We start from the raw sequence: 27268 nt of genomic DNA, 5'->3' as shown, positions 1-27268 counted from the left end.
CATGATCCCCATGTGGCTGGAGGCGTCCAAAATGGCTGCTGTTCCGGTGGTTCGCACATGGCTGGGGAGGCCCAAGATGATGGCCCACACGGCCCACACGCAGCGCTGCTGGGGTTCGGGGTGGCTTTGGCCCTGCAGACGCTGGCGTAGTGTCCCTTCTTCCCGCAGCCCGAGCAGATCGCATTTTTTGCCGGGCAGCGCGCTCTGGGGTGTTTGGCCTGGCCACAGAAGTAGCATTTCTGGCCTTGGGGCACTGCTGTCTGGCCTTGGGGCGCTGCTGTCTGGCCTTGGGACACTGCTGCGGTAGTTGGGCCGTTGCTGGGATGTGGCTGGGGTGGCACGGCGCTATGAGACGGTCCTACCATGTCCCAGGCTGTCGTTCCCCGCGGCGTCCACAGTGCAGAGGAGTAGGCATCCATGCCCCGGTAGGCTGCATCCAATGATAATGCGAGTTCAGAGGCCTTGTTCAGGTCGAGGTCACTCTGCTCCAACAGTCGCTGTCGGGTGTAATTGGACCTGTGGCCCGCTACAAAAGCGTCCCGGATAAGTTCCTCTGTGTACACGGTGGCCTTTACATCCTTACAACCACAGGCCCGGCCAAGCACAGACAGTGCCTGAAGGTATTCCACGGTCGATTCCCCAGGTTGTTGTTTACGACTCCCCAGAAGGTGCCTGGCGTACACTTCGTTCACTGGGCGCGTGTACTGATCCTTGAGGAGCTTGATAGCGTCCGCGTATGAGGTCGCGTCTTGGATGACCGAGTACACTCGGTGGTTCACTTTGGAGGTCAGGACATCCAGTTTGTCCTCGTCTGATTTGATTGTCGCGGAGGCGGTCAGGAATTTTTCGAAACACTTAAGCCAGTGAGTAAACTTGGTGGATGAGTCCGCCTCCCGATGATTTAAGTCCAGGCATGCTGGTGTGAGGGTCTTCTCCATTATAAAAATCTTGTTAATAAAATTGATGCGCTATCAATAACTCAAAAGACTGAGATTAAGCGAGTAATTAACAGGCTTTTATTAACAAGAGAATGAAGGTGTGCCTCGAGTGGTCGACCGGTCCAGAATACAAAGGGGCTGTGGAGCAGTCACCTTTATACTAGGATTTGTGGGAGGAGTCAGCCGAGGCATGTACACAGTGGAATACAAACAGTGGTTTACCACACTCGTGTAGGGTATAAACACTGGCACAGACCAGTTGGGCCAAATGGCCTGTTTCTAGGCTGTCAATTCTATGTACGTACAGCAGGGGTGGATTAATATTCGGGCCCTCAGGGCCCTGGGGTGGATTAATGCTCAGAGCTATGTGGCCCTTGCCCATGGGGTGCTTTTGGAACATACATAAGAATTAGGAGCAGGAGTAGGCCATACGGCTCTTCGAGCCTGCTCTGCCATTCAATAAGATCATGGATGATCTTCGACCTCAACTCCACTTTCTCACCCGATCCCTATATTCCGTGATTCCCCTAGAGTCCAAAAATCTATCTATTTTAGCCTTGAATATACTCAAAGACTCAGCATCCACAGCCATTTGGGGTAGAGAATTCCAAAGATTCAGAACCCTCAGTTAAGAAATTTCTCCTCATCCTTAAATGGCCGACGCCTTATCCTGAGACTATGCCCCCTAGTTCTAGACTCTCCAGTCTGGGGAAACAACCTCTCAGCATCTACCCTGTCAATCCCCCTCAGAATCTTACATGTTTCAATGAGATCACCTCTCATTCTTCTAAACTCCAGAGAGTATCGGCCCATTCTACACAATCTCTCATCATAGGAGAAGCCCCCTCATCCCAGGAATCAATCTAGTGAACCTTCGTTGCACCGCCTCTAAGGCAAGTATGTCCTTCCTCAGATAAGGAGACCAAAACTGTGCACAGTTCTCCAGGTGTGGTCTCACCAAGGCCCTGTACAATTGTAGTAAGACTTCCTTACTCTTGTACTCCATCCCCCTTGCAGTAAAAGCCAACATGCCATTTGCCTTCCTAATTGTCTGCTGTACCTGCATGCTAACATTCGGTGTTTCCTGGACGAGGACACCGAAATCTCTCTGAACACCAACATTTAATAGTTCCTCAATGTTAAAAAATATTCTGCTTTCCTATTTTTCCTATCAAAGTGAATAACCTCACAATTCTCCACATTATACTCCATCTGCCGTCTTATTGCCCCCTCACCTAACCTGTCTACATACCTTTGCAGGCTGCTTGTGTCCTCCTCTCAGCTGACGTTCCCACCTAGCTTTGTATTGTCAGCAAACCTGAATACATTGCACTTGGTCCCTTCATCTAATCATTGATATAGATTGTAAATAGCTGAGGCCCAAGCATCCTTGTGGCACCCCACGAGTTACAGCCTGCCAATCAGAAATTGACCTGTTTATTCCTACTCTCTGTTTTCTGTCAGTCAACCAATCCTCTCTCCAAACTAATACATTACCCTCAATCCCACAAGCCCTTATCTTGCTTAGCAACCTTTTATGTGGCACATTATCGAATGCCTTTTGCAAATCCAAATATACTACATCCACTGGTTCGCCTTTATCTACCCTGCCAGTTACATCCTTAAAAAACCTAATACATTTGTTAAACACGATTTCCCTTTCATAAAACCATGTTCACTCTGCCTAAGTGCCCTGTTACCACTTCCTCAGTAATGGATTCCAGCATTTTCCCCACGACTGATGTCAGGCTAACTGGACTGTAGTTCCCTGTTTTTGCTCTCCCTCCTTTCTTGAATAGAATGCTTGGGCCGATGGGCCCTCCCCAGAGGAGGATTAATGCTCGTGCCTATGGGGCCCTCCCCTATGGATGGATGAATGCTGCTGATGGCCCACAGCGCCTTATGGGTACCCAGTTTTGAGCTGCTAGGTCTGTTCAAATTCTATCGCACTTAGCACAATGGATCGTTTGCACAGTGTGAAGACACTTGGTGTAATCTGTTAATTCCAGCAACATACCTCTAGTTTCTGAGTCCAAATGATAGTGAACACCAGTGGTCCCAGCACGGATCCGTGTGGGACACCAGTTCTCACTTTCTGCTAGTCCGAGAAACTCCCCTTAACTTCCACCCTCTGATTTCTGTTTTGCAGCCAGCTTTCCATCCATTCTGCTGCCTGGCCCTTCTCTCCACACGGCCTGACCTGCGTCATCTTGTCGATCTTACATGCTGTTTATGGATAGCAAGCTGGTCACAAAACAGAAAACAGAGAGTAGGGGTTGGGAGTAGCTACTCAGACTGGCAAAAGGTGGGAAGTGGTGTTCCACAGGGATCGGTGCTGGGATCACTATTGTTCACAATTTATATAAACGATTTGGACTCGGGAATCAGAAGAACAATTTCAAAGTTTGTCAATAACACCAGAAAAGGTAGAGTTAATACTGAGGAAGACAAAATGCAAGAAGATATTAATAAATTTCAGAATGGGTGTGTAATTGGAAAAAGAATTTCACTATAGATCAGTGTGAGGTGATGTGTTAATGAATTTCACTATAGATCAGTGTGAGGTGGTGTGTTAATGAATTTCACTATAGATCAGTGTGATGTGGTGTGTTAATGAATTTCACGATAGATCAGTGTGAGGTGGTGTGTTAATGAATTTCACTATTGGTCAGTGTGAGATGGTGTGTTAATGAATTTCACTATAGATCAGTGTGAGCTGGTGTGTTAATGAATTTCACTATAGGTCAGTGTGAGGTGGTGTGTTTTGGTGGGAAGAATAAGGAGGCCACTCACTACTTGGATAAGGGGGTGAAATTGGGATGCTTTGTGCCTCCTGTGATATTCAGTGGGAGGTTAGCGGTGGCAGTAGATGGTAGCTCCCCGCGGCACTGCACTGCCGGCAATGACGTCATCGCCATGCGCAGCACCCCGGCTGCAACCTTGGGTATGAAACACCTGACCTATCGCCGGACGATATGTCAGAAAGGGTCAGGGGTCGTTCTTGCAGCCGCGGCGACGCCACTTAAAGGGCAGGTGTCGGGCGGCAACTTTTTATTTTGGCCGACTGCCAGCACCTGCCGACTTCCCCTTTCTTCTTCGGGGTGTTGGCCGCGATCGCTCAGCCCGGCGCTCCTCTTGATCCAACACCCCGCTCCCCAGTGGTCCAGCAGGGCCCCGGTGTGCGCAGTGCTAGGCCCCTCCCCTTTAATCAGGAAGGGAGGTCTGCTATGTCGCTATGTGCCGACGGGCGTGGCGCTGTTGCACGAACTGCCGCGGAATTCACTGGTCACGCCCCAAGAGAGAGGGGAGCGCTTCCAGTAGCACCCCTCCTCCTGCTTGGGGTGCCACCACTGAATTTAATGCGCAGGGGTGCTAACTTCGCCCCGGCGACGTTAGCAACCCAAAGGGGGCGCCACCAAATTTTTCCCCCTAAGCGTCTAAATGGGCTGGAGGAGCAGAGGGATCCAGGGATACAGATAAACAAATCACTAAAAGTAGCGACACAGGTTAATAAGGCCATTAAAAAGAAAGCACTGAGTACATTCCTAAAGGAGCCTTCTGTTCCGTGCCTAGGAGCTCTGAACCATGGCAGAGCGCGGATGGGACACATTTCTCACACGCCTCGAGATTACCCGCATGGCGACTTTGCTGTCAGCGAAGAGAGATGAAAAAGACCAAAGTGCCGTTTGCCCCTCTCAGTGTGGCCCTGAAGGACTGTGTCCAGGCTGGGGTTCTGTTCCCGCCGTACGATCCTTCCCCAGATTGTCCTTTCTGAGCTCCAGCCAGGTGATGCTAAACACTCAGGTGGGAAGGAAGAAAATCTGCAACAATGTGCTTAAAATAAAGCTGGGTTATTTGACATCTATCCAGAATATTAAATTCCAGCCCAGTTACAGGAGTTATTAACATCAGCAGAAACAAACCCCAACTGTCAGAATGAACATGGTTCAGTCCTGGATGTGATTAACAGCAGCAATAACAGCAGAATCCAACCCCTGCAGTCACTTGTGAACTCGCTGGTGTCTCAGCAGGTTGGATGACTGAGTGAATCCCTCCCCACACACGGAGCAGGTGAACGGCCTCTCCCCAGTGTGAGTGCGCTGATGTACAGTGAGGTCAGATGATCGCCTGAACCCAGTCCCACAGTAAGAGCACCTGAAAGGTCTCTCGTCAGTGTGAGCTCGCTGGTGTCTCAGCAGGTGGGATGAGCGAGTGAATCCCTTCCCACACACGGAGCAGGTGAACGGACTCTCCCCAGTGTGAGTGCGCTGGTGTACAGTGCGGTCAGATGACTGCCTAAACCCAGTCCCGCAGTGAGAGCACCTGAATGGTCTCTCGTCAGTGTGAACACGTCGATGGCATGTCAGTTCCCAGGAACTTTTAAAGCACTTCCCACAGTCCGAGCAGTTAAAAGGTCTCTCGTCAGTGTGAACTCGCTGGTGATTCAGCAGGTTGGATGACTCAGTGAATCCCTTCCCACACACAGGGCAGGTGAATGGCCTCTCCCCAGTGTGAACTCGCTGGTGTCTCAGTAGGTGGGATGACTGAGTGAATCCCTTCCCACACTCAGAGCAGGTGAACGGCCTCTCCCCGGTGTGAACTCGCTTGTGTCTCGATAGGCCAGATGGTTGGCTGAAGCCTCGTCCACACACAGAACACGTGTACGGTTTCTCCCCGCTGTGAACGGTGCTTTTTGCTTCCATGTTCAGAGGCCGATGGTATTCAGATCCGATGAGTCGAGTGACTCTGTCAGATCTTGAAGTGATGTTTGGTCTGAGCTTACCGTCTGTAAATCCTCCCCTTCCAGTGCCCTGTAAAATTAATTTAAAACAGGAAGCGTGAGAGACAACCCACAAGAAAACAAAGGCAGGTTATGAAATTGAGCTCAACGAATCTGGTCAATTGTGGGGCCGGCACTAGAGAAAAGTGACCATGAAAGCTGCCGGATTGTCATAAAAACCCAACTGGTTCACTGATGTCCTTCAGGGAAGGGAATCCGCCACCTGGTCTGGGCCTACACAAGACTCTGACCTCAATGGGAGGAGAGAGAGAGCGCGAGAGAGAGAGCGCGAGAGAGAGAGGTGGGTGTGGGAGGGGGAGGGGGTGAAGGAAAGGAACTTTATACATCTGCAACTCAACCAGAACTTTGATAGAACCTCCAAAACCCGCAACCTCCACCACCTAGAAGGACAAGGGCAGCTGTTGTATGGGAGCACCATCACCTCCAGGTTCCCCTCCAAGTCACACACCATCCTGACTCAGATATATTCATCGTTGCTGGGTCATAATCCTGGAACTCCTTACCGAACAACATTGTGGGAATACCTTCACCACACGGACTGCAGTAGCTCAAGAAGGTGACTCACCACCCCCTTCTCAATGGGAAACTGGGGATTGGCAATACAGGAAACTTTCGTTTAAACGGAGGTTAAATATCCGGAATGCTCTATCCACCGACAAAATTCAGGAGTCGGTTCAGATAACTTTCTTTACTTTTAGCTGCTTTTTTTCTCCATTTGTGGCTCTGCAAGCATCTAGCTGAAGCTGTTGCTTAGCTACAGAGACGCTTTCAAGCTGCGCCGACTGCTTTGAAGATGTTGCTAAGCAACAGGGTTTGTTGCTTCAGACGGAGCTCAGAAGCTCCGTATCTTTTAACTATAGCGCTCGTTTCTCCGGCAGTGTTGATCGACCGGCACCAGCTTGGTCCCGTCAGTGCCGGATACCAGAAAGTTTCCTGTATTTGCTGCTCTTGCTAGCTACGCCCACATCCCAAGAATGAATTAAAACAAAACTGTAGATGTAAACTGGATTAAAAGCCTGTACAGAAATACTTGTTCCTAAAACAATACTCTTTTACATTGTACGGACAGTGTCTGTGTAACAACCTAATCTCCTCTAGAATCCACCTCCCTTGACAGTCTCACATTGGAAATTGTTGGGTCCTCCTGGGCTCAGACGTACTGGGGGTTAAACCCAGCAGCTTCTCCTCCATCTCCACTCCAGCTCAAACTGAAACATAGAAACATACAAACATAGAAACATAAAAGATAGGAGCAGGAGTAGATTATTCAGCCCCTCAAGCCTGCTCCGCCATTCAATGCGATCATGGCTGATTATCCAAATTCAGTACCTGGTCCCTGCTTTCTCCCCATACCCCTTGATCCCTTTAGCTTTAAGAAATATATCCAACTCCTTCTTGAATATATTTAATGTATTGGCCTCTACTGCCTTCTGTGGTAGAGAATTCCATAGGTTCACCACTCTCTGGGCGAAGAAATTCCTCCTCATTACTGTCCTAAATGGCTTACCCCGTATCCTTAGACTGTGACCACTGGTTCTGGACTCCCTGACCAGCGGGAACATCCTTCCTGCATCTAGTCTGTCCAGTCCTGTCAGAATTTTATACGTTTCAATGAGATCCCCTCTCATTCTTCTAAACTCCAGTGAGTACAAGCCCAATCAGCACAATCTCTCCTCATACGTAATTCCTGCCATCCCAGGTATCAGCCTGGTAAATCTTCGTTGAACTCCTTCCACGGCAAGAACATCCTTCCTCAGATAAGGCGACCAAAACTGCACACAATACTCACAATGTGGTCTCACCAAGGCCCTGTACAACTGCAGCAAGACATCCTTGTTCCTGTACTCAAACCCTCTCGCTACGAAGGCCAACATACCATTTGCCTTCTTAACCGCCTGCTGCACCTGCATGCTTACCTTCAGCGACTGGTGCACAAGGACACCCAGGTCTCGTTGCACTTCCCCTTCTCCCAATCTATTGCCATTCAGATAATAATCTGCCTTCCTGTTTTTGCCACCAAAGTGGATAACCTCGCATTTATCCACATTATACTGCATCTGCCATGCTTCTGCCTAATCACTGTGAGGGTGCCAGTTAGTTCCTTCTGTAACCTCTAGATGGCACCTTCACTTTGTTTCCTTTGTTAATTGTTTCTAGTCTTCTGTGTTAATTCTTAATTGACTGTTATTGGGTTTATTAGTTAACTGCTTGTTATCTGCTTATGAGTTTCACCTGTGATTTGTAGTACATAAGTTCTGTGGTTTATTCCCTCTTTGCTCAGTCCTCACTAGGGAGTTCGTCTGGACAAGGTTCTCTGTCTTGACTAGGTGCTCTGTGGCAGCTTGCCTTCACAAGCTGGTTGCCATGGTTCTTGCTTGTTTTTAAGATGTATTTAAGCCTGTTGTTCTGTCAAGTTGCTTGTCTTGGTCAGGTGCTGTTTGGACAAGCGTGTTGCTATGTGGGAGCCGTTTGGGAGCTTGTCTTGGGCTTTTTATTGATAAGCCGATTACCCCTGTGGTAGCTTGTCTCGAGTCTCGTCTCGGCAAGCCAGTTGCCCTTGTGGTAGCTTGTCTCAAGCTCAGTATGGACAAGTGGGTTGCCTCATGGAAGCTGTCCGGAGTTCCTATCTTGACTAGCTGTTTGGTTGCTTGTCTTGAGTCCCTATGTATTGTTGCTGTGTTCCTTGTGTGAATCTAGTTATGTGTGAATCTAGTAAAGTTCAAACAAAGTACTGTATATTTGCCTCTCGTCTCATTTCTGCACTTGGGTCCAGAACCTACATTACCCGGAGAGCACAGCCCCGTATCTACACGGCCCCGTGGCTCCCCAACCCTGACAGTAGGACTGAGCCATACATGGACCCAGCAGAAACCAACCAGCTAAGGTTTGAAACTCGAGTTAATTTTTTGAGCTCTTTTGGGCAAATTTTTGGCCTCCTAGGACGAAGACTCCCCACTGTGTCGGTTTTTAATTTTTGAGTCTCCTAGGAAGAAGACCCCCACTGTGTTAAATTTTCAAGTGAACTTTCAAGTCTTCTGTGTTAAATTTTTTAGTGAATTTTCAAGTCTCCAGTGTTAAACTTCTGAATGGACTTTCATTGTGTTAACTTTCTAGTTAACTCTCAAGCTTCCTGGGCCTCTACTGTGTTAGACCCCCAAGTAAACTCTCAAGCTTCCTGGGCCTCTACTGTGTTAGACCCCCAAGTAAACTCTCAAGCTTCCTGGACCTCTACTGTGTTAGACCCCCAAGTGAATTCTCAGGCCCCCTGTTTGGCCTTCATAGTGTTAGATTTTTTGAGTAAATTTTCAAGTCTCCTATCTTAAATTCAAGTGAACTTTCAAGTCTACTGGACCTTTATCGTGTTAAGCTTTCAAATTCTCCTAGAAAAGAGAAACTTTCAAGTCCTTCTGGGCAAATTAAGCTTTCGAGTTCTCCTGGACAAATATAATCCATTGAGTGTGCTAACTCTGGAGAACGATGGCTCCGTTGCTTACAAAGATTTTGGTCATATGATCGCCACGACATGTACTTGCTGTTAGTGGATTAGGAGGATGATTCTGTCTTGAGATTTCTGAACATCTGCAGTTTGTGAACAGTTGGAATGGGAAATATCATTGCTTGAAAAGCTAAGAAGATTCGCCATGTGTGCTAATACAGACTTTTTCATTTTTTGACTTAGTTTTAAATGCCCAGGAGGGTGCGTGGCTGGCTTTTGTTGTACTCATGTGACTTTGGATTTATCTAGCTTGAGCCTTTTAAGTCTTTCCCCCCCCCCCCCCCCTTGGGTATCCATACCACTATAATTCAGAAGTGTAGAGAATTTAAGCATTTGTTCTATGTTCATTTAAATGAGTATTAGAATCCTGTGTATTAGAATCCTGTGTATTAGGATCCTGTGTATTAGAATCCTGTGTATTAGATTCCTGTGTATTAGGATCCTGTGTATTAGAATCCTGTGTATTAGATTCCTGTGTATTAGAATCCTGTGTATTAGAATCCTGTGTATTAGATTCCTGTGTATTAGAATCCTGTGTATTAGAATCCTGAGTTTTAGATTCTGTGTATTAGAATCCTATGTATTAGAGCCCTGTTTATTGCGGATCCTGCACGCCTTAGGGATTTTCGCTGTCTCCATCCTGATCGTCCAGAGGGAACGTTGGGAGCCGTTCCTAGGGGAGGGGGTCCTGTGAGGGTGCCAGTTAGTTCCTTCTGTAACCTCTCGATGGCACCTTCACTTTGTTTCCTTTGTTAATTGTTTCTAGTCGTCTGTGTTAATTCTTAATTGACTGTTATTGGGTTTATTAGTTAACTGCTTGTTATCTGCTTATGAGTTTCACCTGTGATTTGTAGTATATAAGGGCAGCACGGTGGCATAGTGGTTAGCACTGTTGCCTCACAGCGCCAGGGACCCGGGTTCGAATCCGGCCTCGGGTGACTGTCTGTGTGGAGTTTGCACATTCTCCCCGTGTTTGCGTGGGTTTCCTCCGGGTGCTCCGGTTTCCTCCCACAGTCCAAGATGTGCGGGTTAGGTTGATTGGCTATGATAAATTGACCCTTAGTGTTAGGGGGACAAAATATGTGGGGTTACGGGGATAGGGTGGGATATGTGTTGGTGTAGGGGTTACGGGGATTGGGTGGGATATCGGTGCAGGCTCGATGGGCCGAAATGGCCTCTATCTGCACTGTGGGGTTTCTGTGTGATTTCTGTGATAAGTTCTGTGGTTTATTCCCTCTTTGCTCAGTCCTCACTAGGGAGTTAGTCTGGACAAGGTTCTCTGTCTTGACTAGGTGCTCTGTGTGGCTAGCCTTTGCTCTGTGGCAGCTTGCCTTCACAAGCTGGTTGCCATGGTTCTTGCTTGTTTTTAAGATGTATTTAAGCCTGTTGTTCTGTCAAGTTGCTTGTCTTGGTCAGGTGCTGTTTGGACAAGCGTGTTGCTATGTGGGAGCCGTTTGGGAGTTTGTCTTGGGCTTTGTATTGATAAGCCGATTACCCCTGTGGTAGCTTGTCTCGAGTCTCGTCTCGGCAAGCAAGTTGCCCTTGTGGTAGCTTGTCTCAAGCTCAGTATGGACAAGTGGGTTGCCTCATGGAAGCTGTCCGGAGTTCCTATCTTGACTATCTGTTTGGTTGCTTGTCTTGAGTTCTTTATGTTTGTTGCTTGTCTTGAGTCCCTATGTATTGTTGCTGTGTTCCTTGTGTGAATCTAGTTATGTGTGAATCTAGTAAAGTTCAAACAAAGTACTGTATATTTGCCTCTTGCCTCGTTTCTGCACTTGGGTCCAGAACCTACATTACCCGGAGAGCACGGCCCCGTATCTACATGGCCCCGTGGCTCCCCAACCCTGACAATCACCCAACCTGTCCAAATCATACTGGAGTTTTTCGGCATCCTCCTCACACACGCCCACCCTGCTTTGTGTCGTCTGCAAACTTGGAGATGTCACATCTAGTTCCCTCGTCTAGATCATTTATATATATTGTGAATAGCTGGGGTCCTAGGACCGATCGGTACCCCACTAGTCACTGCCTGCCACTCGGAAAAAGACCCGTTTATTCCAACTCTTTGCTTCCTGTCTGCCAACCAGTTCTCTATCCAAGGCAATACCTTGCCCCCAATCCCATGTGCCTTAACTTTACACGCTAATCTCTTATACGGTACCTTATCGAAAGCCTTCTGAAAGTCCAAATACACCACATTCACTGGTTCTCCCTTATCTATTCTACCAGATACATCCTCAAAAAATTCCAGATTAGTCAAGCATGATTTACCTTTTGTAAATCCATGTTGACTTTGTCCGATCCTGTCACTGTTTTCCAAGTGCTCTGCTATTACATCTTTTATAATGGACTCTAGCATTTTCCTCACTATCGATATAATTCCCCGTTTTCTCTCTACCACCTTTTTTGAATAGTGCGGTAATATTAGCTGCCCTCCAACCCATGGGAACTGTTCCAGAGTCTATCGAATTTTGGAAGATGACCAGCAATGCATCTACTATTTCTAGGGCTACTTCCTTAACTACCCTAGGATGTCGATTATCAGGCCCTGGGGATTTATCGGCCTTCAATCCCGTCAATTTCCCTAACACCATTTCCCTACAAATACTGATTTCTTTCCGTTCCTCCCTCTCATTAGACCCTATGTTCCTCAACATCTCTGGGAGGCTATTTGTGTCCTCCTTTGTGGAGACAGAACCAAAGTATGTATTTAATTGGCCAGCCATTTCTTTGTTCCCCATTATAAATTCCCCTGATTCTGACTGCACGGGACCTATACTTGACTTCACCAATCTTTTTCTCTTCACATATCTACAGTTAGTTTTTATGTTCCCTGAAAGCTTACTCTCATACTCTATTTTCCCCCATTTAATTAATCCCTTTGTCCTCCTTTGCTGAATCCTAAACTGCTTCCAATCCTCAGGTTTACTACGTTTTCTGGCCAATTTATATGTCCTCTCCTTGGATCTTACGCTATCCCTAATTTCCCTTGTTAGCCACAGTTGAGTCACACTTTTTGTTTTACTTTTATGCCAAACAAGGATGAACAAATTCTGTAGTTCCTCCATGTGATCTTTGAATGTTTGCCATTGCCTATCCACTGTCAACCCTTTGAGTAACATTCCCCAATCAATCCTACCCAACTCGCGCCTCATACCATCGTAGTTTCCTTTATTTAAATTCAGGACCCTAGTCTCTGAGTCAACTGCTTCACTCTCCATCTTAATGAAGAATTCTATCATATTATGATCACTCTGACCCAAGGGGACTCGCACAACAAGATTGCTAATTAATCCTTTCTCATTACATAATACCCAGATTAAGATGGCCTGATCTCTAGTTGGTTCCTCGACATATTGGTCCAGGAAACCATCCCGTATACACTCCAGGAATCCCTCCTCCACAGTATGGTTACTAATTTGGTTAGTCCAATTTATATGTAGATTAAAGTCACCCATGATAACTGCTGTGCCCTTATTGCACGCATCTCTAATTTCCCATTTAATGCCATCCCCAACCTCCGTATTACTGTTTGGAGGTCTGTATAACACTCCCACTAATGTTTTCTGCCCCTTGGTATTTCTCAGCTCTACCCATACAGATTCCACATCATCAGAGCTAATATCCTTCCTTTCAATTGTGTTAATCTCCTCTTTAAAAAGCAATGCTACCCCACCTCCTTTTCCTTTTTGCCTATCTTTCCTGAATATTGAATACCCCTGGATGTTGAAACCTTTGCTTTTCTCCTTCCTGTCTTTTGCTTCTATCCTGGTTTCCCTTTCCTCTGTCTCCCTGCTCAGGTTCCCAACCCCCTGCCATTTTAGTTTAAACCCTCCCCCACAGCATGAGCAAACACTCCCCCTAGGACAGCGGTCCCGGTCCTGCCCAGGTGCAAACCGTCCAGTTTGTACGAGCCCCACCTCCCCCAGAACCGGTTCCAATGTCCCAGGAATTTGAATCCCTCCCCCATGCACCATTCCTCTAGCCACGTAGTCATCTGAAATATCCTTCTATTTCTACTCTGACTAGCACGTGGCACTGGTAGCATTCCTGAGATTACTACCTTGGAGGTCCTATTTTTTAATTTACCTCCTAACCCCCTATATTCAGCTTTTAGGACCTCATCCCATTTTTTTACCTACATCGTTGGTACCTATATGCACCACGACAATTGGTTGTTCACCCTCCCCTTCCAAAATGTTCTGCAGCCGCTCTGAGGCATTCTTGACCCTTGCACCAGGAAGGAAACATACCATCCTGGAGTCACGTTTGCGGCCGCAGAAATGCCTATTTATTCCCCTTACAATAGAATCCCTTATTACTATAGCTCTCCCACTCTTTTTCCTCCCGTCCTGTGCAGCAGAACCACCCACGTTGCCAGGAAGTTGGCTGCTGCTGCCTTCCCCTGATAAGCCATGCTCCCCAACAATATCCAAAGCAGTATATCTGTTTGAGAGGGGGATGGTCACAGGGGACCCTTGCACTACCTGCCTGCGCCTACTGCTCTGCCTGGTGGTCACCCATTCTCTTCCTGCCTGTGTAGCCTTTACCTGCGGTGTGACCAACTCCCTAAACGTGCTATCCACGATGTCCTCAGCATCGCGAATGCTCCAGTATGTATCCACTCGCAGCTCCAGCGCCGCAATGCGGTCTGTCAGTAGCTGCAGCTGGATACACTTCCCGCACACATGGTTATCAGGGACACAGGAAGTGTCACAAGAATTACAGACACCCTGTAAACTCCGCCGCCTCGATCTTTATATTACCGCCGCCGCTCCTCACAGGTCCGCCGCCGCTGAGGGGCCTACCTGCGCCTCGGATAATTGATACATAGAAGATAGGAGCAGGAGTTGGCCATTCGGCCCCTCGAGTACCTGAAGGAAAGAAATTTGCATGGTTACGGGGAAAGGGCGGGGAGTGGGACTCGCTGAAGTGGTCTTGCAGAGAGCTGGCACGGGCTCGACGGGCCGAATGGCCTCCTTCTGTGCTGTAACCATTCTCTGATTCTATAAAATATTAGAAAGTTTGTTCTACAGAAGCACGAGGTTTATCTGCTTTTATTGATGAATTTAAAAAGTCTGTAGTAAAACCTTGTGTCCAATGCGGGGAATAAAGGCCCACAGCCTCCCCGGGCCCCGGGCCCTGAACAAGGGGCTGGAAAAACTCGCTGCCCTGCGGGTCAGACAATCACCCGGCGCTAGTCCCGCCCCTCGAGCTCCCCGATTGGTTGGAGGACCCGCCGCCGGTACGCTCCTCCAGCCCCGCCCTTCGGGCTCCCCGATTGGTTGAAGGACCCGCCGCCGGCTCGCTCCTCCAGCCCCGCCCACTGGGTGCCTCTAGTCCCGCCCCTCGGGCTCCCCGATTGGTTGGAGGACCCGCCGCCGGCTCGCTCCTCCAGCCCCGCCCACTGGTTGCCGCTAGTCCCGCCCCTCGGGCTCCCCGATTGGTTGGAGGACCCGCCGCCGGCTCGCTCCAACAGCCCCGCCCCGCTCGCTCCCTATTGGTGGGAAGCTGCCGTCAATCAGGCGGCGGGCCCGGGTGACGTGCCCCCGAGGAGATCACGTGCACCGTCCAAGTTCCGCCGCTCGGTCCGGGGCCTTGCGGACTCTGAGGTTTTTCTATTTCTCTCGATTCTCTCCCGATCCACCCCGCGCCATTCTCCACCCAATGGGAGCGGAGAAAACTCACTTCGCGTCACCGATCGCGACTCTGGAACCGACACCAAGGCCTTTCCCCGGAATGGCCCCGCGCCGACTCCGTCCGGCAGGATCCGAGTGCGCAGGCGCAGCTCCGAGTGGGGAGGGGGGTTGGTCTCCTCTGGGCATGCGCGGTCATTACCCTTGGTGACCGGGAGGGGTCGCTGTGCCGGTCTCGGCCAAAACCGCCGCTCCCTGTGCGCATGCGCGGGCTCTCGGCTGTCAATCAACCAACCGCCAGAAGAGGTCGCTGGTGAGACCAGTGAAGGAAGAAAGACTTGCATTTATATAGCGCCATTCACCACCACCGAACGTCCCAAAGTACTTTACAGCCAATGAAGTACTTTTGCAGTGTAGTCACTGTTGTAATGTAGGAAATGCAGCAGTCAAATAGCGCACAGCAAGCTCCCACAAACAGCACTGTGATAATGACCAGATAATCTATCATTTTTTATATTGATTGAGGGATAAACATTGGCTTGGACACTGGGGTTAATTCCCCTGCTCTTTCCCACATTACAACAGTGACTACTTCATTGTAGTACTTCATTGGCTGTAAAGCACTTTAGGATATCTGGTGGCACTGTATAAATGCAAGTCTTTCTTTCCTGAAATAATGCCATGGGATCTTTTACATCCACCTGAGAGAGCAAACAGGGCCTCAATTTAACATCTCATCCGAAAGACGGCACCTCCGACAGTGCCGCACTCCCTCAGCACTGCACTGGAGTGTCAGCCTGGATTTTTGTGCTCAAGTCTCTGGAGTGGGACTATTAACCCACAACTTTCTGACTCAGAGGCGAGAGTGCTGCCCACTGAGCCACTGGCTGACACTAAAGAGCAAGCAGTTCTGACGAATGGTCATCGACCTGAAACGTTAACTCTGTTTCTCTCTCCACAGATGCTGCCTGACCTGCTGAGTATTTCCAGCGTTTTCTGTTTTTATTAAAGAAACGAGGGAGTGATTGCTGACAGGAAGAATGTTGGGTCGTCCTGCGCATGCGCACCTCCCTGGCGGCTGAGGCGAAACACCGTCTCGCCCCCACCTGAGCCGCTCACGCGTACCAGATGTTGTGGCTCCGCATGCACGCCCGATGTTCCAACCGCGGGGTTTTGTGTGCTGAGCATGCGTGTTGCGGACTGATCGGGACGGGCGATTGTAGAGCAGGAGGGAGAGCGCGGGGGCCATGAGCACATGCGCGGTACTCAGAGTCAATAGAGCACTTTCTGGAGCGCTGGGGCTTGTGGGTATTACAGCCGCCATTACTGCTGATCCTTTCAACCAACCTGTGCAGCAGCTGGGGCCTGAAAATCAGCTTCACTGCCCCTAGGTTCGGAAAGGGGAAAATTAAACAACAGTTTGCCTCTGATCCTTTTCTGATCTCAATTTACAGGGTTATAGAAGTGGAGCAGTTACAGGCGGGAAGCTCAGACCAAACATCACGTCAAGATCTGACAGAGTCGCTGGATTCATCAGGACCTGAATATCATCGGCCTTTGCACATGGAAGGAGAGAGCAGGGATCGCAACGCAGACAAACCACACACGTGTTCGGTGTGTGGACGCGGATTCAGCCGATCGCCTGACCTGGTGAGACACGTGCACCGTCACACCAGGGAGAAACCGAGTAAAGGCGGGGACGGCGGGAAGGGCTTCAGTTCCCCGTCTGCATTGAAAGTTCAACGGCGCAGTCACACCAGGGACAGTCTGTTCACCTGCTCCGTGTGTGGAAAGGGATTTGTTTGTTCATCCCACCTGCAAACACACCAGGGAGTTCACACCGGGGAGAGACCATTTCAGTATCCTGACTGTGGGAAGAGCTTTAAAAGCCCCGGGGAACTAAAGCAACACCAACTTGTCCACACTGGGGAGAGACCATTTCAATGTTCTGACTGTGGGAAGAGCTTTAAAAGCGCTCAGTATCTGAAGGGACACCAGCTTGTTCACACTGATGAGAGACCATTTCAATGTTCTGACTGTGGGAAGAGCTTTAAAAGCCCCAAGGAACTAAAGCAACACCAACTTGTCCACACTGATGAGAGACCATTTCAATGTTCTGACTGTGGGAAGAGCTTTAAAAGCGCTCAGTATCTGAAGGGACACCAGCTTGTTCACACTGACGAGAGACCTTTTAAATGTTCTGACTGTGGGAAGAGCTTTAAAATCTCCTGGGAGCTGAAGGGACACCAGCGAGTTCACACTGGGGAGAGACTCATGCAATGTTCTGAGTGTGGGAATAGTTTTAAAAGCTCCTGGGCGCTCAAGAAACACCAACACCTACACACTGGGGAGAGGCCGTTCACCTGCTCCGTGTGTGGGAAGGGATTCACTGTGTCATCCAACCTGCTGGCACATCAACAAGTTCACACTGGGGAGAGACTGTTCACCTGCTCTGTGTGTGGGAAGGGATTCACTCGGTCATCCCACCTGCTGGTACATCAGCGAGTTCACACTGACGCGAGGCCCTTTAAATGTTCTGACTGTGGGAAGAACTTTAAAAGCTCCAGGGAGCTGAAGAGACACCAGCGAGTTCACACTGGGGAGAGACCGTTCACCTGCTCCGTGTGTGGGAAGGGATTCACTCAGTTATCCCACCTGCTGACACATCAGCGAGTTCACACTGACGAGAGGCCCTTTAAATGTTCTGACTGTGGGAAGAGCTTTAAAAGCTCTGGGGATCTGAAGAGACACCAATACCTACACACTGGGGAGAGGCTGTTCACCTGCTCCGTGTGTGGGAAGGGATTCGCTCGGCCCTCCTACCTGCTGGTACACCAGCGAGTTCACACTGACGAGAGGCCCTTTAAATGTTCTGACTGTGGGAAGAGCTTTATAAGTTCCGGGGAGCTGAAGGGACACCAGCGAGTTCACACTGACGAGAGGCCCTTTAAATGTTCTGACTGTGGGAAGAGTTTTAAAAGCTCCTGGGAGCTCAAGAGACACCAACACCTACACACTGGGGAGAGGCCGTTCACCTGCTCCGTGTGTGGTAAGGTATTCACTCAGTCATCCAACCTGCTGACACATCAGCGAGTTCACACTGACGAGAGGCCCTTTAAATGTTCTGAGTGTGGGAAGAGTTTTAAAAGCTCCCGGGAGCTCAAGAGACACCAACACCTACACACTGGGGAGAGGCCGTTCACCTGCTCCGTGTGTGGGAAGGGATTCACTCAGTCATCCAACCTGCTGACACATCAGCGAGTTCACACTGACGAGAGGCCCTTTAAATGTTCTGACTGTGGGAAGAGCTTTAAAAGCTCCGGGGAGTTGAAGAGACACCAGCGACTTCACACTGATCATCGAATCTAACAGCACAGAAGGAGGTGATTCGGCCCATCGTGTCTTTGAAAGAGCTGTCCAATTTAGTCCCACACCCCAGCTTTATCCCCAAACTAGTCCTCTTCAAGGACTCGTCCAATTACTATTTGAAAGTTCCTGTGGAACCTGATTCCAGCATCCTTTCAGATGGTGCGTTCCAGATCTGAACAACCCTCTGTATGAAAACAATTCTCCTCATTTCCCCTCTAGTTCTTATAGTAACTATTTTTGTGGTGTATGTAACCTGTTCCACCTTAAGAGCACTTAAACCTGTTCCACCTTAAGAGATGTACTACTTTCTCTGGCTGCTGTATACTGTAACACCGGTGGTGACCACACCGGTATATAAGTGCTGTGTACTGATCTGTTGTGCAGTTCAGCCCCGACCTCTGAATAGTAAAGACCTATTTGAAAGTTATTCTTGTAGTCTGTGTCAGTAATTGATCTTAAGTATACTGGAACACACAGACTTAACAGTGGCGACGAGTCCAATTCTTACCCTGCGGCAGTTACATCCACGGCAGCTTCGTCCTCAGAATGGGCGTCGAGAAGAGGCATCCACCCTCATCATCCTGCTGAACAGCACGTCGCGCGGGAGGCATCGAGAACCCGGAGTGAAGAAGAGAAATTCTGAACTCGAAGCCATCCATCAGCGGCAGACATCGATCTTCCTTCTACCTCGGTGGTGGGTAAGCCGATCAGCGACACGACAGCAGAAAGTCGGCCGCGTTGACTGTAGTGAAGGGGAGGGAAGACGGAGGAAAGGGGCGGTGAAATCGACTGCGGCCGGTGAAAAGGGCCGGGCCGCGTTCGGGCCGAAAGGCACAGTGACTGGGGCAGCAGAAGGCGCGAGAGCCGCGGTGAATCCAAACGCAGCCGGTGCACATAACCGGGCTGCAAGAAGGGCTGCGAGGCGCGATGGCAGGGAAGCGCGAATGCCCACGGGAACCGCGGTGGAGTTGAAGCGGCGTCGGGGGAGTTACTAACCGCTGGGGAGGCGAGTACTGCAGCAGCAAGTCAATCGCCATTGCAGACAGCGGAAGAAGACGAGCACGGGAAAGACAAGCATGGGAAGCCGCCATTTAGTAGGCGGAGGACGAAGACAAGCGCTGGAAGCCGCCATTTTGGAATTTAAAAAAAAAAAAAATTTAAATATATAATTGCAAAGATGCCTAAACATGGGAACATTAATACTTTTGATAGTGACATCGAAGGCTGGTCTACGTATGTAGAACGCATAGAAGTTTATTGTAAAGCAAATAAGATACCAGATGAGGATAAAGCAATAACCTTATTAAACTCAATGGGTGCGAAGACATACGGGCAATTGAAACACCTTATATCACCAGAGAATCCGGCGGATAAGACTTTCGCGGCGATTGTTACTGTCCTGAGAAATCATTTAAACCCCACGCCGCTGATGCTAGCGGAACGATTTAAATTTTACAGCAGAATGCAGCTGAAAGATGAAAGCAATGCTGAATTTTTAATGGAATTGCGTAAGCTAGCAAAGTACTGCAAGTTTGGAGCAAGACTAACGGAGGTGCTAAGAGATAAATTTGTGTGTGGATTGTTTAAAGAAGAGACACAAAAGCGACTGCTTGAGGAGAATGAGCTGACGCTTGATAGAGCTGTCACTATGGCAGCATCGCACGAAGCCGCAGCGAGAGGCACGGCGGTAATGCAACTACGGTCACCGGAACTCAGCACAAATCAAATGGTCGTGGGTACAGTAAAATGTTATCATTGTGGAAAGACAACACACGATCAGAACCAGTGCTGGTTCAAGAATCAGGAATGCAGAAAATGTGGCAGGCTAGGTCACATAGCTAAAGTATGCCGGTCAGGGAAGAAGACCAGCGACAAAAAGTCACCACAAGGAATGTACAGGAAGGTACACAAGGTGACAGAGCAGAGTTCGAACGAACAGAAGTCAGATTCAGACGCCAGCAGTAATGAACTGGGTAGCTTAAGAGTACACAACGTTGGCAAGGAAGCAGACCTCCAGACAATTTGGGTCACACTTCAGATAGCAGGAGTCCAAGTGAAGATGGAATTGGACACTGGATCGGCATTGACGGTCATGAATCGAAAAGATTATAAAAGGTTATTCCAACATATTCCCCTACGGGATACAGAGATCGTATTGAAAACATACACGGGGCAAAGAGTATACCCCATCGGAAAGATAGAGGTAAAGGTGGTCCACAAGGGCAAAGAAAGCCGAGGAATGGACTTATATGTGCTACCTGAAGGAGGTCCACCACTACTGGGACGGGAGTGGATTAGAAAAATGAATATGGACTGGCATTCCTTAAAAGCGCTAACGGTAGATTCCAGGGAAACAGATGTCAAATCTAAACGATTGTCCAGAATATTGGACGATGCTAAAGAGGTGTTCCAGCAGGGACTGGGAACACTGAGAGGAATTACAGCAAACATAAAAATTGAAGAACATGCACACCCAAAATTTTTCAAAGCCAGACCGGTACCCTATGCGATACGACCTGTTGTGGAAGCAGAGCTGGAAGCGCTAGAACATTCAGGAGTACTGTCTAAGGTAGACTGGAGTGAGTGGGCTACGCCCATTGTTCCCGTGATGAAACGTCCTTCGAGCAACAAGCTGGGAGAACAAGGGAAGGTTTGCATCTGTGGAGATTTCAAGATCACTGTTAATCCGGTGCTTCACACGGTGCAGTATCCGCTTCCGCGGATTGAGGATATCTTCGCTTCATTATCTGGCGGGAAACACTTTACCAAGATAGACCTGGCGCATGCGTACTTACAGATGGAGGTTGAGGAAGAGTCACACCAGTACCTCACGATCAACACGCATAGAGGCTTGTACCGATATAATAGACTGGTTTTTGGAGTGGCATCGGCTCCAGCAATTTGGCAGAGGGCCATGGAGCAGGTATTACAGGGAATTCCAGGCACACAATGTTACCTGGACGATATCCTGATTACAGGTGATTGTGACGAGGAACACCTCGCAAATTTGGAACTGGTGCTCATCAGATTGAAAGAATATGGACTTCGAGTTAATCGGCAGAAGTGTGAGTTCTTTCAGAAGCGGATCTCGTACTGTGGCCATGTCATTGACCAGGAGGGGCTTCATAAGTCTCCTGACAAGATCGAAGCGGTTGTGAAGGCTCCCGCTCTGGATAATGTATCTCAGCTGAGGTCGTTCCTAGGATTGATTAACTATTACCATAAGTTTCTGCCAAATTTATCCACGGTGCTGCACCCGCTGAACGTTCTTTTGCAGAAGGGAGTACCATGGAAGTGGAGCGAGGACTGTAAGAAGGCCTTTCGCAAAAGCAAGGAATTGATCACCTCAGAGGAAGTGTTGGCTCACTTCAACCCAACACTGCCTATTCGTTTGGCTTGTGATGCTTCTCCATATGGTATCGGGGCAGTACTCTCACACAAGTTGCCAAATGGCATGGAGAGGCCAGTCGCGTTCGCATCCAGATCATTGACCTCCGCTGAGCGCAACTATGCTCAGATAGATAGGGAGGCTCTCAGCCTTGTGTGGGGAGTAAAGAAGTTTAATCACTACCTACAGGGCCAAAAGTTTACGCTTCTGACAGACCATCAGCCGTTGGTATCCATTTTCAACCCTAAGAAGGGTGTTTTGGTGATGACAGCACAGAGACTCCAGAGATGGTCCCTTTTCCTAGGGGCGCATCAATATCAGATAGAATTCAGAGGTACAAAGCAGCATGGTAATGCTGATGGGCTGTCGCGCCTGCCACTACCTGAAGAAGAGAAGACAACGAAGGTTGACCCTGTTGAGCTATTTCACTCGACCATCATCGAGTGTTTACCAGTCACCAATGCAAGTATTGAAAGAGAAACCAGGAACGACCCGACACTGTCCCGAGTCTACAAGGTGACAGTGAAGGGATGGCCAGCGCATGGAGATCCTCGGTTACCGGCATTCTCAGCAAGATGAGACCAGTTGTCCGTCTGTCAAGGAACATTGATGTATGGAACGAGAGTGATTATCCCTCCTAAGTTAAGGGAGAGAGTTCTAAAGGAACTGCATGAAGGTCATCTGGGGGGAGTCAAGATGAAAAGCCTTGCTAGGGCTTATGTGTGGTGGCCGGGTATCGACCAACAGATAGAGGAGCTGACGAAAAGCTGCTCAGGGTGCCAAAGAGTGCAAAATGCACCTCCGATTGCACTGCTGCATCCATGGGAATGGCCTTCAGCCCCATGGCAACGCGTACATATTGACTTCGCTGGTCCATTCATGGACTCCATGTTTCTAATTGCGGTGGACGCGCATTCTAAATGGCCAGAAGTGATCAAGATGACTACCACTACTTCAGAAAAAACTATTGCGGTGTTAAGAACGATATTCGCAAGGAACGGATTGCCAGAACAAATCTGTTCAGACAATGGACCACAGTTCGTGTCAGAAGAATTCCAAAAATTCTTAAAGAAGAATGGGGTGAAACATTATACCTCTGCACCATATCATCCGGCTACAAATGGGTTGGCCGAGAGATTTGTACAAACATTCAAAAAAGCGATAAAGGCCATGAGCGAAGATCAGATTCCACTACAACACAAGGTGGACAAGTTCCTACTGGCATATCGAAACGCCGCTCATGCAGTGACAAACCAAAGCCCTGCCATGATGTTTTATAACAGGAGGTTGCGGTCCAGGTTGGACTTGTTAAAACCAAATGTGCGGAGGGAAGTTGAAAACAAACAGTTCCAGCACATGAATAACAAGACCACTCGGAGTTTCGAGGTAGGACAACCAGTGTTGGTCAGGGACTATGGAAACGAGAAATGGCAATCCGGAACAATTCGGGCCAGACAAGGACCCCTGATGTACACGGTAGATATTGGTAAAAATGTAATACGGCGTCATGCTGATCAACTGGTAGAATCGAGAACAAGGGTCGAACCCATGGTTACGACAGAGACAACTGTGGAAGAAGTTAGTGAACCTGAAGCATCTACCTCGGCAGTGAATGTACCTAATGATGATGTCCAATACATAGGAGACCAACTAGAGGAGTCACCTCAACAACCAGATTCAGAGACCCTTGAAAGACGTTATCCAACTCGAATCAGGAGGCCTCCTGAGAGACTGAACCTTTGAACTATTTCTACATGAAGTTGTATATGTATATATGTTATTATATTGTGTTAAATGGGGATATAACTGTTAAGCTAAAAAGGGAGGATTGTGGTGTATGTAACCTGTTCCACCTTAAGAGCACTTAAACCTGTTCCACCTTAAGAGATGTACTACTTTCTCTGGCTGCTGTATACTGTAACACCGGTGGTGACCACACCGGTATATAAGTGCTGTGTACTGATCTGCTGGGCAGTTCAGCCCCGACCTCCGAATAGTAAAGACCTATTTGAAAGTTATTCTTGTAGTCTGTGTCAGTAATTGATCTTAAGTATACTGGAACACACAGACTTAACAATTTTAAATCTGTGACCTTTGGTTACCGACCCACTTGCCAGAGTGAACAGTTTCTCTCTACTTGCTCGATCAAAATCCCTCATCATTTTGAACCCCTCTATTAGGTCTCCTCTTAACCTTCTCTGCTCTAAGGGGAACAATCCCAGCTTCTCTAGTCTCTCCACATAACTGAAGTCCCTCATCCCTGGTACCATCCTGGTCAACCTCCTCTGCACCCTCTCCAAGGCCTTGACATCCTTCCTAAAGTGTGGCGCCCAGAACTGTACACAAGACTCCAGCTGAGGCCAAAACCCTGCAGCTGTACAAAACCCTGGTTAGACCACACCTGGAGCACTGTGAGCAGTTCTGGGCACCACACCTTAGGAAGGATATATTGGCCTTGGAGGGAGTGCAGCGTAGGTTTACCAGAATGATACCCGGACTTCAAGGGTTAAGTTACGAGGAGGGATTACACAAACTAGGGTTGTATTCCCTGGAATTTAGAAAGATAAGGGGTGATCTGATCGAAGTTTTCAGGATATTAAGGGGAACAGATAGGGTAGAGAGAGAGAAACTATTTCCGCTGGTTGGGGATTCTAGGACTGGGGGCAGAGTCTAATAATTAGAGCCAGACCTTTCAGGAGTGAAATTAGGAAACACTTCTACACACAAAGGGTGGTAGAAGTTTGGAACTCTCTTCCGCAAACAGCAATTGATGCTCGATCAATTGTTAATTTTCAATCTGAGATTGATAGGTTTTTGTTAACCAAAGGTATTAAGGGATATGGGCCAAAGGCGGGTATATGGAGTTAGGTCGCAGATCAGCCATGATCTCATTGAATGGCGGAACTGGCTCGAGGGGCTGAATGGCCTCCTCCTGTCCTATGTTCCTCACTAGTGATTTGTAAAGGTTTAGTGTAACTTCCTTGTTTTTGTTTTCAATGGCACTATTTACTAAGCCAAGTATCCCATACGCTTTCTGAACCGCCTCACCAACTTGCCGTGGCACTTTCAAAGACTTGTGAATATGGACCCCCAGGTCCCTCTGCTCTTGCACCCCCTCAAAATAGTCCCATTTAGATTATACGGCCTCTCCCTGTTGTTTCTCCCAAAGTGCATCACTTCACACTTATCCTCATTTAATTTCATATGCCTTGTGTCTGCTCATTTCACAGTCTGTCTCTGTCCTTCTGAAGTCTGCTACTGCTACACTCACAAAACTTGGCAACATAGTAAATAGTATCATCCGTAAACTTTGAAATTGTTCACCTATACCCAAGTCCAGGTCAGTTATATATAACAAGAAAAGCAATGGTCCTAATTTCGACCCCTGGGGGAGCCCACTGCATACCTCCCTCCAGTCAGAAAAACATCCCTCAGCACTGCTCACTGCCTCCTCTCCCTTAGCCAATTATATACCCAAATTACCATCAGCCCTTTAATTCCCTCTGCTTCTATTTTCAGAGTAAGTCTCTTATGTGGTATTTTATCAAATGCCTTTTGAAAGTCCATATATACAACATCTGCTGCACTACCTTCATCAACCCTCTGTTACTTCATCAGAGAACACAATCAGGTTAATCAGACACGATTTACCTTTAACAAATCCATCCTGGCTGCCCCTTATTAATTCATGCTTCTCCAAGTGAGAATTAATTTTTGTGGTAAACCACTGTTGTTCACTGTTGTTCACTCCACTGTTGTTCACTGTTGTTCACTTCACTGTTGTTCACTCTTGCCCATTGTTGTACCTGTCTGTGCATGCCTCAGCTGGCTCCGCCCCTGGCTCCACCCATATGCCCTGGTATAAAGGCGGCTGCTCTGCAGTTCCCCAGGCATTCAGGACCGGTTGACCACTAGAGGCATGCCTTCGTTCTTTAGCTAATAAAAGCCTGTTTGTTACTTTCTGAAGAGTCATAGAGTTTTACAGCACAGAAAGAGGCCCTTCGGCCCATCGTGTCTGCGCCGCCCATCCATCCCTGTCCAGTCTAATCCCATTTTCCAGCATTTGGTCCATAGCCTTGTATGCAATGGCATTTCAAGTGCTCATCCAAATGCTTCTTGAATGTTAACTTCCAGTCTTTCTCAGTAATTGATAGCGCATCAATTTTGTCCTTGACAATGGTCTCTAGTCATTCACCCACCACTGTAGGGGTCGCAAAATCCCCTCAGATCAGGAAATATTAATCCACATCGTGGACGAAGACTTGTGTGATTTAAATTGTCTCTGGGTTGGACAATGTTTTAAAACATACCCAGAACTGCAAAAGGCTGCGTTAAAAAGCTCGTAAGCTAGGCAGCACTTGGACACTGGAATCCAAGAACTTTGTGAAAATCGCACACTTTAAGATTGTACATTTTATTAAAAGATGTACTCTTGAGTTTGGACTGTTTAAATTGCCTAGGGCATAAAAATGGCTGAACAGACCTCATGGAAACAGAATTTTAAAAGGCAGCAGAAAAGGACAGACAGGCTGTTAGCATATGAAAAGCTCAGCGCTGCCCTGCAGTAAGTTTGAATGGAGCCCGAGCTGTCAGTCACCCTGTGGTATTGGGCGGGTCCGGTAACCTACAAGCTGCTTGTTTACACTGGGGAGTAGCCCGTTTGAATCAGCCAATCATCGGACAGCAAGCACAATGGGTTGTTTACACACATCCATTCACTGAAATTGACTCTACTACGTGATGTCTCCATGTATGAATGGAGGAAGTTAAAAGCCCTTCTCTTGTGTATTCGGACTATTCGACGCAAAATTGCGCACGGACCTTTTCGGCGCGAAAACAGCAGGGACTCCCAGGGTATAAAGATTAAGCCCAGGAAGTCCTCTGCCCTTTTTTTGTCTCTTTTACTCTTTGGACTGCAGGTGAGCAGGGCTTTGACCCACTAGCAAGACAACCTAGTGAGAAGTAATGGGGTGGTAATTTAAGGGAAATGTTGCTAAGATTGTAAGGTTAACATTGTAGCCATTTATCCCTCGTTTTGCCCTCTGCCTTCCCCTGTTAAGCAATTTTACCGTGATTACTTTGATGGTGTGGTGTAGTTTCTTTAGTTTAAATAAAATTTGACTTTCTTGCATCCAGACCATTTGTCCGTTTTTAATATATCATTAATTATAAGTTCCTCAAGTCAGAACTGGAGGGGGGGGGTTTAGTGATTTGAAACTGCTGATTGGAATTGGTCACAGTGCAGTGGCAAAGGCTGCCCGACCAGGTAAATTACTGTAAACCAGGTAAAGGATGCCCACCTACACCACTGACATTAGACTGATTGGCCTGTAGTTACCAGGTTTATCCATCTTCCCCTTTTTTTAAACAGGGTGTAACATTTGCAATCCTCCAGTCCTCTGGCACCACTCCCATATATCTGAGGGAGATTGAAAGATTGTGGTCGGAGCTTCTGCTATCTCCACCCTAGCTTCCCTCTGCAATCTAGGATGCATCCACCTGGACTGGGTGACTTGTTAACTTTGAGTGGTGACAACCTATTTAGCACCTCCTTTCTATCCATTTTTATCCAATTTCTCTACTCCCCCCTCCTCTACTGCGACATTAACTTCATCCTCTTCTTTTGTGAAGACAGATGCT

General features: G+C 48.1%; 2 protein-coding genes and 1 pseudogene across 3 annotated transcripts in view; 1 reads left to right on the top strand and 2 right to left on the bottom strand.

The window, feature by feature from the left end:
* The window catches only part of LOC147093447 (uncharacterized), a 420125-nt pseudogene that overhangs the window by 128462 nt on the left and 264395 nt on the right, over positions 1-27268 (bottom strand). The window lies entirely within an intron of this gene.
* The window catches only part of LOC147093453 (uncharacterized), a 290098-nt gene that overhangs the window by 171322 nt on the left and 91508 nt on the right, over positions 1-27268 (top strand). The gene's annotated exons all lie outside the window — the stretch shown is intronic.
* LOC147093446 (uncharacterized) overlaps positions 994-27268 on the bottom strand; it is a 316083-nt gene continuing 289808 nt past the window's right edge. Inside the window, exon 4 of the mRNA XM_085974338.1 lies at positions 994-5538. Coding sequence (XP_085830464.1) covers positions 4940-5538 — 599 coding nt within the window. The 3' untranslated portion in view covers positions 994-4939. The remainder of the gene's footprint in view (positions 5539-27268) is intronic.

Source organism: Somniosus microcephalus, unplaced genomic scaffold, assembly GCF_052327205.1.
Source record: "Somniosus microcephalus isolate GS21.2 unplaced genomic scaffold, FLI_Smic_1.0 unresolved_chr1, whole genome shotgun sequence".
In the NCBI taxonomy this organism is placed as follows: Eukaryota; Metazoa; Chordata; class Chondrichthyes; order Squaliformes; family Somniosidae; genus Somniosus; species Somniosus microcephalus.
The sequence above is the reverse complement of the archived record's forward strand: the minus strand, read 5'-3'. Positions and strand labels throughout refer to the sequence as shown.